This window comes from Myotis yumanensis, unplaced genomic scaffold, assembly GCF_028538775.1.
Source record: "Myotis yumanensis isolate MYYU_CA2020_CCGP unplaced genomic scaffold, mMyoYum1.0.hap1 SCAF_19, whole genome shotgun sequence".
In the NCBI taxonomy this organism is placed as follows: Eukaryota; Metazoa; Chordata; class Mammalia; order Chiroptera; family Vespertilionidae; genus Myotis; species Myotis yumanensis.
In genome coordinates, this window is record NW_027223770.1 from 10,014,151 (window position 1) to 10,029,016 (window position 14,866).

The following is a 14,866-nucleotide window of genomic DNA, read 5'->3' on the forward strand; positions in this document are numbered from 1 at the left end:
TCTGACTAAAATCCTTTGGCAGGAAATGATCCTGGGACCCAAAGGGACACCAACCAGGGGGAAAGAGAAAGATGCACCGACCAACCAGGCTTAATACAGAGACCTCGCCCTAGCCGGTTTGGCTCAGTGGATACAGCGTCTGTCTGTGGAGTGAAGGGTCCCGGGTTCGATCCTGGTCAAGGGCATGTGCCTGGGTGTGGTCTTGATCCCTAGTGGGGGGCATGCAGGAGGCAGCTGATCAATGATTCTCTCTCATCATTGATGTTCCTATCTCTCTCCCTCTCCTTTCCTCTCTGAAATCAATAAAAATATAGTTAAAAAAATACAGAGACCTCAGGGTTAATGACAGAAGATTGGCTTTTCATAGCATGTGGCGTTAAAATTCATGTTCTGGGCGCGAATGGCTAAATATGCGCATTAACATCAGATCTTGGTATGTATTTTTGTCTGGGTCTGGAAGGATACAGAGAACCAGCAGGGTGTAGTCCCAAGCCTTCACCAAGCAGTGTGAGACCAGTGGTCAACAGCGACACCTGGTGACATCCACCAAAACTGCACTGCTGCTCTAATGATCATACCTTCCCACCCCTTGCCCTCTTGCCAGGCAGACATTTGGCAATAGGAACGACCCTCTTTGGTCTGAGTAGGTTTCTGGCATTTTTGGACAATTGGGCATGAGGGGACTTTCAAAGGAAGATACTGAACTTCCAGTTAATCAGGATATATGGAAGCTTGAGCTTGAAAAGTTAAGAGCTGGGCTGTATTTTTACCCTTAACTGTTGAAGCAAGTGACCTTGGCAATTAAGATGCTACTCCCACTGTAAGTATCAGAAACCCACACATCCACGTGCACAATTTCACATAGATGCACACAAACAACCCACATATTCATACCCACAAACATGGCCTTTCCCAACCTTTCCCTCTGGCTCTCCCACCATCCTTACCCCACTGGGATTCTGGGGGGAGCAGCAGGCCAGGCGGATGGAGTTGTTGACAGAGGCAAGTTGTTCCCGAAGACTTTCTACCTCCCGCTGGGCAGCCTCAGCTCTCTGAGGAGGAGAATGGGACAAGTGTGGTTAAGAAGTGAATGGGGCCACAATGGATGTTACCCTGGCCCTTCACCTTCTCCCTCCACCGTCTTAGGCATGGCCTGGGCAGGCAGGGTTGAGGGCTGAGGGTCCTACTTTTTGGGTCTTGAACCCTTGACTTGGCTTTTGATTCCCCAAGGGTTCTTGAGATTCCAAGAGGAGTCAGAACATTCCCAATCCACGAGGGCAGGAGGGAGATGCTGTCTTGATGGGATGGGCAACTTTTTACACACTTGAGGCCACTCTGTATCCCAAGTAAACTTCAAGCCTGTCTGGTCAGAAGGCAAGTTTGTCCCCAGCTCCCCAACCACCTGGTGTGGAATCCTGGATGGAGCATCTGCTGAGGTGGCTTCCCAGCCCACAAGCTATTGAAGGCCCCTGGGCAAGGCACTTCCCCTCCCTGGGTCTCAGCTTTCCTTTTGTGAAATGGGGAAAATGAAACACATCTACTGCAGAGACATACTGAAATACTTCTAAATCAGAAAGAGGTGGTTTACTGAATTGGGTCTTCAAACATTTCTGAGAAAAAAAGCCTGGGAGGAAGCATCTAAATGTTAACAACATAGCCTTGTGGCTTTGGAGAGAAATCTGCACGTTGTCACTTCCTGGGTGTGTGTGACCTTGGGTAAGAGATTTCATCTCCCTAGCTTCAGTTTCCCTATCTACAAAATGGGGATTATAAAAGCAACTACCTTCTAGAGTTGTTTTTTATTAAGTGATTTGGAAAAACACAACTCATTAGGCATTTTAGCTTGGTGCCTGACACATCTAAGTGTGTCAATAACTGGTTAACTTTATTAACATCAACAGGGTATGTAGAATCTTGAGCCTTTACTTGAAAAATTAGAACAGCTGCAACTTTTTTTTTTACCCTCAGCTGGTGACACAGGGCGTAGTGATTATGTTTAACTTACACACTGACTTTGACAATCACGATGCTATGCCCACTATGTACACACAGAGACCCACACACCTCCATTGGCACATTCTGTTTGATTATTTATTTATTTAAATTATTTATTTAAATATATTTTTATTGATTTCAGAGAGGAAGGAGAGGGAAAGATTGAAACATCAATGATAAGAGAGAATCATGGATCGGCTGCCTCCTGCATGCCCCCTACTGGGGATTGAGCCAGCAACCCGGGCATGTGCCCTTGACCAGAATCAAACCCAGGACCCTTCAGTCTGCAAGCCAATGCTCTATCCACTGAACCCAACCAGCTAGGGCACATTCTATTTTTTAATGGATTTGTTTATTTATTGTATCCTGCCTTATTCCAGAGGAGGTTCAAATCAGTTACGTTTTGGGTGTGTGGGGTTGTAGAGAAAATATTCTTGTTATTGAAGCTTGGGATCTGGGCTAAAAGACAGGCCTTGGAAGACAATTTATGACAGATGAGCTGGTGAGAATGCCAGAGATATTTGCCCTGAGGGCCTGTGTTTACATTTCGAGGGGGATGAGCCCCAGACTGTGGAGACATCCCCTGGGCTATAAAGCTGGGTTTAACACTACCAGTCTTATCTGCCCCTGGAGAGAAGCATTTGTATTCCACATGCTAAACCCCAGACCTCTGCCCTTTTGTTCACCGTGACACTCAGGAGATAATTTATCTCCCTCCCTCAGAAGGCCCCTCTCTCAGAACTACCCAGATTCCTATTTTGGGGGACTGGAGGGGCTAACGTTCAGTACAAACTCTGGTGCATTTAGGGTGCCAGCTGATTTTCGCCTCATCACCCCAGGTAAGAATTTGGGCAAACTGGCATGGTTATTGCTATGTCAGTAACAGCATAGATCTGCTCTGCTCCAGAATCCGCTTGTTCACATTTAGTATATTAAAAACCTAATATGATGACATTTATTTTCTTCTCCATACTTTCTATAATGAGCAGGTTTTAGTTTATACTCAGAAAGAATAAACATGAAAAATGCTTTCTATTTAAACTAAGATCCCTTTTCTTTAGCCTAGTAACTAGTGGTCGGCAAACTCATTAGTCAACAGAGCCAAATATCAACAGTACAGCTTTTGCCCAGGCCGTTCCCTGTCCTGGAATGCCATCCTTTTACAGTCTGGACTGATTTATCGGGACTCAGCTTCATGGTCCTTCCTCCAGGATGTCTTCCCTGACTCCCGAATCTGGGTCAAATGCCCCTTCTCTGACTGCTGCTACCTGGACCGTCCTATTTTTGAGTATTCTGTCTGCACCCTCACTCTCCTTCCTCCAGGAGCTCAGGGCCTAGGTCCCAGACATCTCCCAGCCTCAGCACTCTGTATGGCACATAGTTCAATAAATACAGATTGAGCATAGCCCTTCCTCCCAGACTGGCCCGAGACCCCCACCACGTGCAAAATGAGTCCCCCAGCACAGGTTTCCTCACCTGATTAGCTTTCTCCAGGTTGGTCATGATCAGGCTGACTTCATCTGCCCTGAGACAGAAAGATGAGGCCCTGAGGAAGGGACTCTGGCCACCACCAGGCCCCCTACCCATCCTGATACCCCCCAGCCCTTGCCTGAACCCAAGGGTTTCGAAACTGAGGGCCAAGGAGGCTGACTTCCACCCTTCTTACTGGAGAAACTAGGCTGGACGGAAAAGAACCCAGGCTGCGGGGAAATGGGCCTCAGGACTGCAGCCTGGCCTCTCACCTCCCCCAGGGTCCACTCTCTGAAGCTGTCGCAGAGCTGCACCTCCCAGCTTTTGCTCCTACTGTGCCTTCTGCCTGGAATGCCTTCCTCAAGAGAACCAGGTCCAAAGTGTCGTCCTAGGTACCCTCTCTACTCCCCCATGGTGGCCATTTATTTACTCTGCTGCCGTCCTCCCTTCAGCACCTAGGGGGTCCGAACAGGCCTCTTCCACCTTGGCTGCCCCTCTTCCTGGTGTGGGGTGGGGGCCAAAGGAGGCCTATGGGGAGCATTTGCTGACTATAAGCCATGCATGTTCAGGGCCCTCTCTGCACAAGCTTTTCCAATTGCTCAGAGCACACTCCCCAGCGTTCTTCACGTGGCTATCTCCTGCTCATATTCCAGGCCTCACACTGAAAGTCACCTCCTCAGGGAACCCACCGCTCCCTGTTATTCCCTCTTGCGGTTCCTGTTCTTCCCTTGACAGCATTTACCATGTGCCCAGAACAGTACTGGGCATACAGGAAGTGCTCAGGAGTGTCTGTGAATGAATGAATTTATCACTGCACATTAGTCAGTGTCTGCCAGGGGTATGTCTAACGTTTCCTCCAGGGTCTCAGCATAGTACTGGGGAAATAGTAAGCACTAAATAAGTGTTTGTGAAATAAGCAATGTCTTAAATCCTGAAGAAACATTGAGTACAGAGTAATTTAAGTGAATGACACTTGGCCCTGAGGGCTGGACTGTGGAGTTGGGGAGTGGGACAGCCCCAGGAGGCTGGGGTAAGGCGCAGGGCCCTGCCCAGTAGACCCAGAATGCCATTTATAGTCTGTTGTGCATAAATGGCACAGCAATGACCATTGAATATGGCTGTGTGCCTCTGTGGGGCGGGGAGCAGAGGGTGTTTAATAAAATGGGTACCTTATATAGAATCAGAAAGAGAAGGCAAATCTGGGAGGGTCAGAGGGAGGAGGCATACCTCAGCAGGGTGTTCACTTACTTGGATGCTGCCTCCTCATCATATTTCCGTCGCAGCTCCAGCAGCTCTGTCTGCGTGGCCTTCAATGCTGGGAAAAAGTAAAGAGCCAGGGTGAGGCTGCCCACCCCCAGGGAGGTGGAACCCACTCCTGCAGGGCCTGGAAGGCAGAATGAGGTCTAGGCTAGTGAGGAAAGACCTTTCTTGTGGTTAGAACTGGTGACAGGTTCTATAGGGGCTTTAAGCTGGTGAGAGGCATGTGGAGTGGCTGGGGTGGGGAGGGGGGCTGTCTGTCCCAAGGCCTGGGGTATGAACCTTCTAGCACCATTAGGTCACCAGGTTAGGATGATCTACCCATAGCTCATCCACCCTGAGATCCAGACCTGGCAAGTAAGGAGGACAGTGAGGAGTAACAAAATCAACAGATATAAGTATATGATAATAAATGAGGGATTTCTCATAAAATTCCAGATTTCTGATTTTTTCTAGGAAAATTGAAGGGATTGGCCACACTAGGCCATAAGGCAGTGCCTGGCTGGTGCTCTTTTTTTTTTTTTTTTTTGGCTGGTGCTCTTTAGATAAAGCTGCTTTCTCCAGTTTACCCCAGATCCCACCCCACCCTACTGTCTTCTCTAACCTGACTGGCTTAGTTGTGTGCTAGGACACAGAAGGCCTTCCATTTGCTACCCCTATTTTAATTCTAGCTCAAACCTTCTCTCCACAGTAGTATGGCCTCCAGGGACTGGGGGCTCAGTCCCCCGCTGGGTAATGTAAATTTCTCTCCTTCCCCTTCCCAAACTCCCTTCTTACCCTCTTGATTCTGAAACACCTGGGCCTATGTTCATAGTGTCAGTGCCTCTTTTCCTCCTCCTGGTCTGATAGGGCCAGGGCCATGTGCCACATACATACCTGAATGTAGGACCTTGATCTTTTCCTCTGCCTCCCCCAGTCTGGCTGCCAAAGTGATTTGTACTTCTTGAAGGCCCCTGTGGAGAGACCGGGCCTGCTCATGCCAGCTCTGCTCATTGAATGGGCCTTGCCTGAGCCCCACCCGTTTCCTATCCCCTTGCCCATTCCCTGTACTCTTCACCTCTATCTTAAACACAACACATGTCCTTAAACTTGACATTTAGGCATTTAGCTGCCCCACTGTTTTGCTGGTATGTGGCCCCCATAATGGTTGGGCCAGTTAAGTTTCTGGCAGCATTTTGGGAGGGGGGCTTATGGCAGCCAGCAACTTCTCTCTGGGCCTCAATTTCCTGGTCTATAAAGTGGGGTTTCTGATGGGGTCTGCTTCAGTGGGTATTGTAAGCATGCTTAGTGTGTTCCTCAATACCGTCAGCTACTATTACTGACCCGGAGGCATTTCCCCCCTCCCTTTGGCAGAAGCTTGGGATGTCCATCCAGCCCATTGGGGCCCAGTTCCGGAGTAATGCAAGTATCCCAGTAAAGAGAGGTCCTACCTGGACTAGTGAAGGGTTTAGGCAAAGCCTGGGCCTTACAGCATCAGATTCAGAGACTCTAGGGAAGAAGCCCCCTTTACCTCTGATCTCACATCCTGCTTCCTCCCCCTCCTTCACTCCACTCCAGCCACATTCATCTCCTTGCTGTTTCAGTACAACAGCCTCAGACCCTTTGCACTGGCTGTTCCCTCTGCTTGTGACACCCTTCCCCTAGATACCTGCAGGGCTCACTCCCTTGCCTCCTTAGGACTTTGCTCACCTTCTCATTGAGGCCTCCACCAACATTCTATTTAAAACTTCAGCCCTCCATCTCATCCTCTTCCTCCCTGCTTTATTCTCCTCAAACCCTTATCATCATCTAACATATCGTTTATTTTACTTATCTTATTCATTTGTGTGTTCCTCACTAGGAAGTAAACTCTAGGAGGTCAGAGAGTTTTGTACCTTTTATTCACTGCTGTGTCTCTAAAATAGTGACCAGTACACAGTAGGTGGCTCTATAAATATTGCTGCTGCACCACTGCCAAGGCACCATTTACTGACACACACTCCTCTGTGTGAGTGCCACGCTAATGAGAATGCACAGGAGTCACCTTGTTTCATTCCATGGCAGACTAGGAATTGATATGGTTAAGCTATAGTATCCATTTATCCCATCACACACTCATTTAGGTGTTTCTGTGAAGTATTTTGTAGATGTGGTTAACATCTACAATTAGTTGACATTAGTAAAGGAGAATATTCTCACTAATGTAGGTGGGCCTGATCTAACTAGTTGAAGGTCTTAAAATAAAACCAAGGAAGAAGTTCTGCCTCAAGACTGCAACACTGACTACTGCCTGACAGTTTCTAGCCTGCTGGCCAGGTCTGCCAACCCAGACTTGCCAGCTCCAACTGTGTGATTTAAGTCCTTGAAATACATCTCAATTAACTAAAAAAAAATCCTACTGGTTCTGTTTCTTTGGAGAACTCTGGCTAATAAACCACCATTAGCTCCATTTTCCAGATGGGGAAACTGAAGCTCAGAGAGGTGAGGTGACCTGCCCAGGGTGTCCACTGAACTACTGAGATGGAGCTCAAACCCAGGCCTATGTCTTCACCTCCAACTTCCATCTGGATTCCCCAGCTGTCCTGGGCAGGGGTGACTTTCCTGGTCCCACCTCCCAGCCAGGTGGGGCAGCAGGAGCCCGCCTGTCCCTCCCCCACTCACTTTTGTTTCTCCACCTCATTTCTCTGCAGCAAAGTTTCTGTCAGGAGGGCTTTGCTGGGAATGCCTGGGAGGCGGCTCCCCTCGGTCAGCGTGGGCCCGGCTGGGGACGACCCCTCTCTCTGCTCTGGAGGAAGAAAAAGATGGAAAAATGCCCATTGCTGAGAGCAGCGTGACAACCAGAGCCACTTTCTGCAAATCAGATCGATCAAAAGTTGTGAGAAGAATCAATTTCCCAAACTTAGTGTTGGAGAGAGTGCAGCTGTTGGGACCTGCTGTCACCGAGGTCAGCTGGGCTGCAGCCAGCAAGTGTGTGCGTACATAAGTCAAGCTCCCATCATGCCAACCTCATACAGCACACCCGAGGCTTCCTTTGCCCTCTCAGACTTGTCTCTGCCTCTCTGGCCTTCCTATTTTTCTTTAAAGTCATGGTAAAATATATATAACATAAAATTCACCATTTTAAAGTGTACAATTCAGTGATATCTAGTGTATTCACAATATTGTACAACCATTACCACCAATTCCATAACCCTGTCACCGCCACAAAAGGATACCTGTCCCCATTAAACAGTCACTCCCATTCCCATCTCCCCCAGTCCCTGGCAATCACCAGCCCTGCTTTCTGTATCTATGGATTTAGGTATTATGGATATTTCATATAAACAGAATGATAATATATATCCTTTTGTGACTGGCTTCTTTCACTATCATAACGTTTTCAAGGTTGTAGCATGTAGCAGACCTTCATGCCTTTCTATGGCTGAGTAATATTCCATTTTTTGGATATGCCACATTTTGTTTTTCCATTCATCAGTTGGTGGACATTGGGTTGTTTCCATCTGGCCACTGTGAATGGTGCTGCTGATAAATATTGATGTACACACTTTTAATTCTTTGGGGTAGGAGTGGAATTGCTCTGTCACAGGGTAACTCTAGGTTTAACTTACTGAGGAACCTCCACACTGCTCTCTCCTCCCCACAGTGATGGCACACACTCAGATGCTCAATCATCACCTGGCTCACTGCAGGTGCCTGGGCAGCTCATCCCAGAGATTAGCGCCTGCCTTTGGAGCTGAATTTGGTATGGAGGGACAGTTTGGCTGCCAAAGATCCACAGACAAGTTGTTTGCAATGGACATCCTGTGAAGGCCTGATCAGTACCTTTAGGGCTGAGGAGCTCGGGGTTTCTCTTCCACGAAGCGTGGAGGTCTCGCAGCGGATGCCCGCTGGGGTTGAAGCCGGGGGGCTGCAGTCTGTCGTCTAGGCTGCGCGTTGGCTCAAATACAGGTACAGGGTCTGCAGAGAGAGGAGGACAGGGGTGGTAGGGGGTTCTGAAGGCTGGGGGATACCCAGGCTGAAGCCATGGGACCTGGCGGGTCCTTGCATGTGGAGCTGGGGTAGGGGGACAATCCACAAGAGCTGCCTGGAGTTGCTCTGATGGTCTAGGGGAGCAAAGTGGATTTTCTGCTTTATGAGGAAGGTCTTTTCCAGGCACTGGCTTAGGGGAATGCATGTTGTCCCCATAGATGTGGGTGTCCTGAACAGCTGGGAATGGTAATAACAAGAATTGTCACCATAACTGCATTTTCCAAATTCTACGATGCCATCTATGGTGGCCATGAGACTGTGCCTTGCATGCTTCCAACCACAGGGAATGTCACTGAGCAAGGACCTTGCTCTGAAATCCATCAGTCTGAGGCCAACCTCTCCAGACAAGGCTTGAAGGCAGCGAAGATAGAGATGGACCTGCTTCCGGGGACATGGGACTACTCCGAGGGTACAGGACACTCCCAAGGCCTTGCCCAGCACTTCCTTAGGTTGTATGTGGTCTGGATGCTTCCACCCAGCTCTCCCAGCTCCCCGCTATTTTTCTTCACCTGCTTTTCACTAATAGCAGCCTTGCACATAGAATCTTTGGAGTGCTTCTCAGTGGACTAATATACCATCATTTTTGACACATAGGACGATTAAATAATGGCTTTTCTGGAAATGCACACCTGTATGTTAGAGGCCTCCTTTATTCCCAATAAATAAAAAGTGAGGAATGTGCAGGTGCATCTGCCTGGAATTCTGTTCCTTCTCCCACTGTCACCTAGCGAACACTTCCTTTCTTCAGATCTAGAATCCAGCACCTTTTCTTCCAGGTGGCTTTGCTCAGTTCCCCACCCAGGCAGGTACTAAGAACACCTGGATAATGCCAGGGGTTGGTGTGGCATCTTCCAGGTCACCAAGCCTGTCCATGGGAACAGGCTCCATGATGCTCCCAGCATCCCCTGGAGGCTGGCTAGGATCCGCCTCATTTCCACAGATGAGAAAACGGAGACTCAGAGAAGTCAGGTAAGCCGCTAAGGAGTGGAGGTGAGATTTGAATTGGGTTTCTTTCTCTGATGCTTCCGGTCCCAGTGGTGTGGGCATTTCAACCCCAGCAGCCACAGGCGAGCGTTCATGCGGGCCCAGGAAAGCCAGGGCTTCCTCACTCCAGATCAAGGGTCCTGGGTCTGGTCCACAGTCCTTTTAAAAGCACCGGAGCCCTCAGTCTTTCTCATCCTTCCACCGGGGTCTCCTGCCAGCATCTGCTTGGCCACTGTTCTCTGCTAGGGGGCAGAAGGATTAAGAGTATGAACCCTGGAGACAGATCCCCGGGTTCTGGTCTAATCCATACTTGCTTCTCAGGATTGCTGTGTGACCTTGGCAAAAGACTATAACCCTCTGTGCCTCACCATAGAAGTACCCACTTCATGGAGCTGTGCAGAAGATCCATGCAAAGTGTGCAGCATGGCGCCTAGCACTTGCTCAGCTCAGAACAAATGAAAGCCCTGGCTTTTCCTGCCTTTCTGAGCTCCAGTCGCACTGCCCTTCTTCCCTCAGCCCCTCAAATGCACCTTCCCCACCTGAGCCTTTTATAGGCAGGAGCCTCTGCCAGGAACACCCTGCCCTCCCTTACCCCTTTCAGCTAGTTAATGCTGACTCGTCTTTGCACCTCAAATGTCACTTTTTTCAGGAAGCCTTGCTTGACCAACCAGTCCTCTGATATGAGCTCCTCCAGTTGCCTGCACCTTTCCTTCACAGCATTCATTGTACTTATAATTTTCAGTGATTTGCAAGTCCACCTAACTCAGGGGTGGGCAAACTTTTTGACTCGAGGGCCACAATGGGTTCTTAAACTGGACCAGAGGGCCGGAACAAAAGCATGGATGGAGTGTTTGTGTGAACTAATATAAATTCAGAGGAGAAACCAAGATGGCGGCATAGGTAAACACGGGAGTTTGCTGCCTCGAACAACCACTTCAAAAATACAACTAAAAGACAGAACGGACATCATCCAGAACCACAGGAAGGCTGGCTGAGTGGAATTTCTACAACTAGGAGGAAAGAGAAAAGCATACCGAGGCTCAGAGGAGGTGCAGTGCTGAAGTAAAAATACTAAGGTGCGGAGTGCATGTGGAGCGGGCTGGAGGCTGAGGGCGCGATTGTCGTTTTCAATCGGGAGGGAGTCTCAGGCTCTGAGCTCCAGTTCCGGGCGAGTCTCTAGGACCCAGACTCGTACGGGAGAAGCGGGACTGTCTGGCATCGCTCAGAACCCTAGGGCAGCTTTCTCTCCATGGGGCTTGCAGCGATTACTGGGACACTGAGAAGCAGAGCCTCTGAGGGCAAGACTGAGAGCAGCCATAATTGCTAAACCCGCCCTGTTGATCCCGTGGGACCTGCCCCGCCCAAGCCTTGCAGGGAGGCTTTTGCTGGATAGCCTCAGGCAAAGGCTAGATTAGAGAGAGACCAAGATGGCGGCGTAGGTAAACACCGGAGACCGCTGCCGCAAACAACCAGTTCAAAAATACAACTAAAAGACGGAACGGACATCACCCAGAACCACAGGAAGGCTGGCTGAAGAGAGACTCTACAACTAGAAGGAAAGAGAACAGCAAACTGAGGCTCAGAGGAGGCGCAGTGTGGAAAATACAAAGGTACCGAGGTGCGCGCGAAAGCGGGCTGGTGGCTGAGGGCGCGGTTGTCGTTTTCGGTCAGGAGTGAGTCTCAGACTCTGGGCTCCAGATCCGGGCGAGTCTCTAGGGACCCAAACTCAAACGGGAGAAGCGGGATCCGGCATCAGTTGGAACCTGAGGGCAGCTTTCTCTCCGAGGTTTGCAGCGGCTGCCGGGGTTCTGAGAAGCAGAGCCTCTGGGAACGGGACTGAGAGCGGCCATAACTGCTCCCTCCACCCGCCCGGTTGAGCCCGCCCCGCCCAAACCCTGCGCACAGCCATCTGCCGATCGCCTCAGGCAAAGGCTGGATTAGCGCCTCCCCAGAAGGCAGACGTTTTCTACACAGCTGATTCCTACAGCCAGTCGGCCTGGTGGTCAAATCCCTCTAGTGTTAACTACAACAATTAAGGCTTGGCTAGAACAAGACTGTGCACAAAGACCACAAGGGGGTGCACCAAGAAAGCATAAAAGATGCAGAGACAAAAAAACATGACAGAAATGGAGGATATGGAGCTAAGAATCGCAATTTTGAGGGCTTGCTATAAACTTGTGCAGAGCCTCACGAAAACTAATGAGACCCTCGATGCTACGATAAAGAAATTAGAAAGTAAGCATACACGGACTGAAATAAAGAATATTATACCAAATAGCAGACCAGAGGAGCACAAGAATCAAACCAAAGATTTGACAAAAAACACCCAACTGGAAAAGCAAAATGAAAAAAGAATCCGAAAGTGTGAAGATAGTGTAAGGAGCCTCTGGGACAGCTTCAAGCGCACTAATATCAGAATAATAGGGGTGCCAGAAGATGAGAGACAGCAAGATATTGAAAACCTATTTGAAGAAATAATGGCAGAAAACTTCCCCCACCTGGTGAAAGAAATGGACTTACAGGTCCAAGAAGCAAAGAGAACCCCAAACAAAAGGAATCCAAAGAGGACCACACCAAGACACATCATCATTAAAATGCCAAGAGCAAAAGACAAAGAGAGAATCTTAAAAGCAGCAAGAGAAAGAGACTCAATTACCTACAAGGGAATACCCATACGACTGTCAGCTGATTTCTCAACAGAAACTTTGCAGGCCAGAAGGGAATGGCAAGAAATATTCAAAGTGATGATTAGCAAGAACCTACAACCAAGATTACTTTATCCAGCAAAGCTATCATTCAGAATTGAAGGTCAGATAAAGAGCTTCACAGATAAGGAAAAGCTAAAGGACTTCATCACCACTAAACCAGTACTATACGAAATGCTGAAAGGTTTCCTTTAAGAAGAGGAAGAAGAAAAAGGTAAAGATACAAATTGTGAACAACAAACATGCATCTATCAACAACTGAATCTAAGAATCAAGTGAATAAATAATCTGATGTACAGAATGAACTGGTGATTACAATGAATCAGGGACATAGAAGGGGAATGGACTGACTATTCTTGGGGGCGGGAAAGGGGAATGGGAGATGTGGGAAGAGAATGGACAAAAATCGTGCACCTATGGATGAGGACAGTGGGTGGGGAGTGACGGCGGAGGGTGGGGCGGGAACTGGGAGAAGGGGAGTTATGGGAAAAAAAGAGGAACAAATGTAATCAGAACAATAAAGATTTAATTTAAAAAAAAAAAAAAAAAAAAAAAAAGGCTAGATTAGCACCTCCCTAGAGACCCAGGAGCCAGGAAGCCCAGAGGTCAGAGTGGGACCATCCAGTTTGCAGCTCCGTGGAACCATAAAAGACACACTCAGGGGGCAGACTCAGTGAGCACCAAAGCCCCATCGAAGCAAGTCTAGCCCCAGAGGGGTGTCTCCAGCACAGAAGTTCTCCCACCGCAGACACAGCTGATTCTCACAGCCAATTGGCCTGGAGGTCAATTCCTCACAGTGATAACTACAACAATCAAGGCTTAACTACAACAAGACTGTGCACAAAGCCCACAAGGGGGTGCACCAAGAGTGTCTACCTCAGGTAATTGGGACACTTAGCACAGAAAGGCACTCTGTCGACACAGCGAAGCATAAAAAATGCCGAGACAAAGAAACAGGACACAAACGACAGAATTGGAGGAAAGCAAACTGTTGGATATAGAGTTCAAAACCACACTTTTAAGGTCTTTAAAGAATTGTTTAGAAGACGCCGATAAATTGAGTAAGGCCCTCGAAAAGACTGGTGAGACTGCCGATAAATGTAGTGAGATCCTCAAGAAATCTAATGAGACCCTCGATGTTGTGATAAAGGACCAACTAGAAATTAAGCATACACTGACTGAAATAAAGAATATTATACAGACTCCCAACAGCAGACCAGAGGGTCGCAAGGATCAAGTCAAAGATTTGAAATACGAAGAAGCAAAAAACACCCAACCGGAAAAGCAAAATGAAAAAAGAATCCAAAAATATGAAGATAGTGTAAGGAGCCTCTGGGACAGCTTCAAGCATACCAACATCCGAATTATAGGGGTGCCAGAAGATGAGAGAGAGCAAGATATTGAAAACCTATTTGAAGAAATAATGACAGAAAATTTCCCCTCCCTGGTGAAAGGAATAGACTTCCAAGTCCAGGAAGCGCAGAGAACCCCAAACAAAAGGAATCCAAAGAGGACCACACCAAGAAACATCATAATTAAAATGCCAAGAGCAAAAGACAAAGAGAGAATCCTAAAAGCAGCAAGTGAAAGAAAATCAGTTACCTACAAGGGAGTACCCATACAACTGTCAGCTGATTTCTCAACAGAAACTTTGCAGGCCAGAAGGGAGTGGCAAGAAATATTCAAAGTGATGAATGCCAACAACCTACAACCAAGATTACTTTATCCAGCAAAGCTATCATTCAGAAGTGAAGGCCAGATAAAGAGCTTCACAGATAAGAAAAAGCTAAAGGAGTTCATCACCACCAAACCAGTATTATATGAAATGCTGAAAGGTATCCTTTAAGAAGAGGAAGAAGAAGAAAAAGGTAAAGATACAAATTATGAAAAACAAATACACATCTATCAACAAGTGAATCTAAAAATCAAGTGAATAAATAATCTGATGAACTGGTGATTGTAATAGAATCAGGGACATAGAAAGGGAATGGACTGACTATTCTTGGGTGGGGGAGAAAGGGGTGTGGGGGTGAGTGAAGAGATTAGACAATAATCGTGCACCTATGGATGAGGACAGTGGGTGGGGAGTGAGGGCAGAGGGTGGGGTTGGAACTGGGTGGAGGGGAGTTATGGTGGGAAAAAAGAGTAACTAATGTAATAATCTGAACAATAAAGATTTAATTAAAAAAAAAAATTCAAAGTAAACATCATTACATAAAATGGTACGGTCTTTTTTTTTTTTTTTTTTTAGTTTTATTCATTTCAAACGGGCCGGATCCGGCCTGAGGGCCGTAGTTTGCCCACGGCTGAAATGCACACTAAACTGAAACTCCACCATAAGGCAGGCACAGGACCGCAACTATTTTTGCTCCTTTGCTGGACCCCTTGTGGATGGACGGACAGCTCGACCCAAATAAATATTTGCTGATGGAAGAAATGGGGTAGTG

The 14,866-nt window shown here is 47.8% G+C and overlaps 1 protein-coding gene across 5 annotated transcripts in view; it reads right to left on the bottom strand.

Moving 5' to 3' along the window:
- Positions 1-14,866, bottom strand: part of CUX2 (cut like homeobox 2) — a 216,503-nt gene that overhangs the window by 22,897 nt on the left and 178,740 nt on the right. For all 5 annotated transcript variants that reach the window (XM_070399228.1, XM_070399226.1, XM_070399225.1 and 2 more), the window contains 6 exons: positions 8,524-8,658; positions 7,363-7,486; positions 5,599-5,675; positions 4,714-4,780; positions 3,472-3,520; positions 948-1,052 (listed from right to left, as the gene is read on the bottom strand). In XM_070399228.1, the coding sequence (XP_070255329.1) occupies positions 948-1,052; positions 3,472-3,520; positions 4,714-4,780; positions 5,599-5,675; positions 7,363-7,486; positions 8,524-8,658 (557 nt within the window). The remainder of the gene's footprint in view (positions 1-947; positions 1,053-3,471; positions 3,521-4,713; positions 4,781-5,598; positions 5,676-7,362; positions 7,487-8,523; positions 8,659-14,866) is intronic.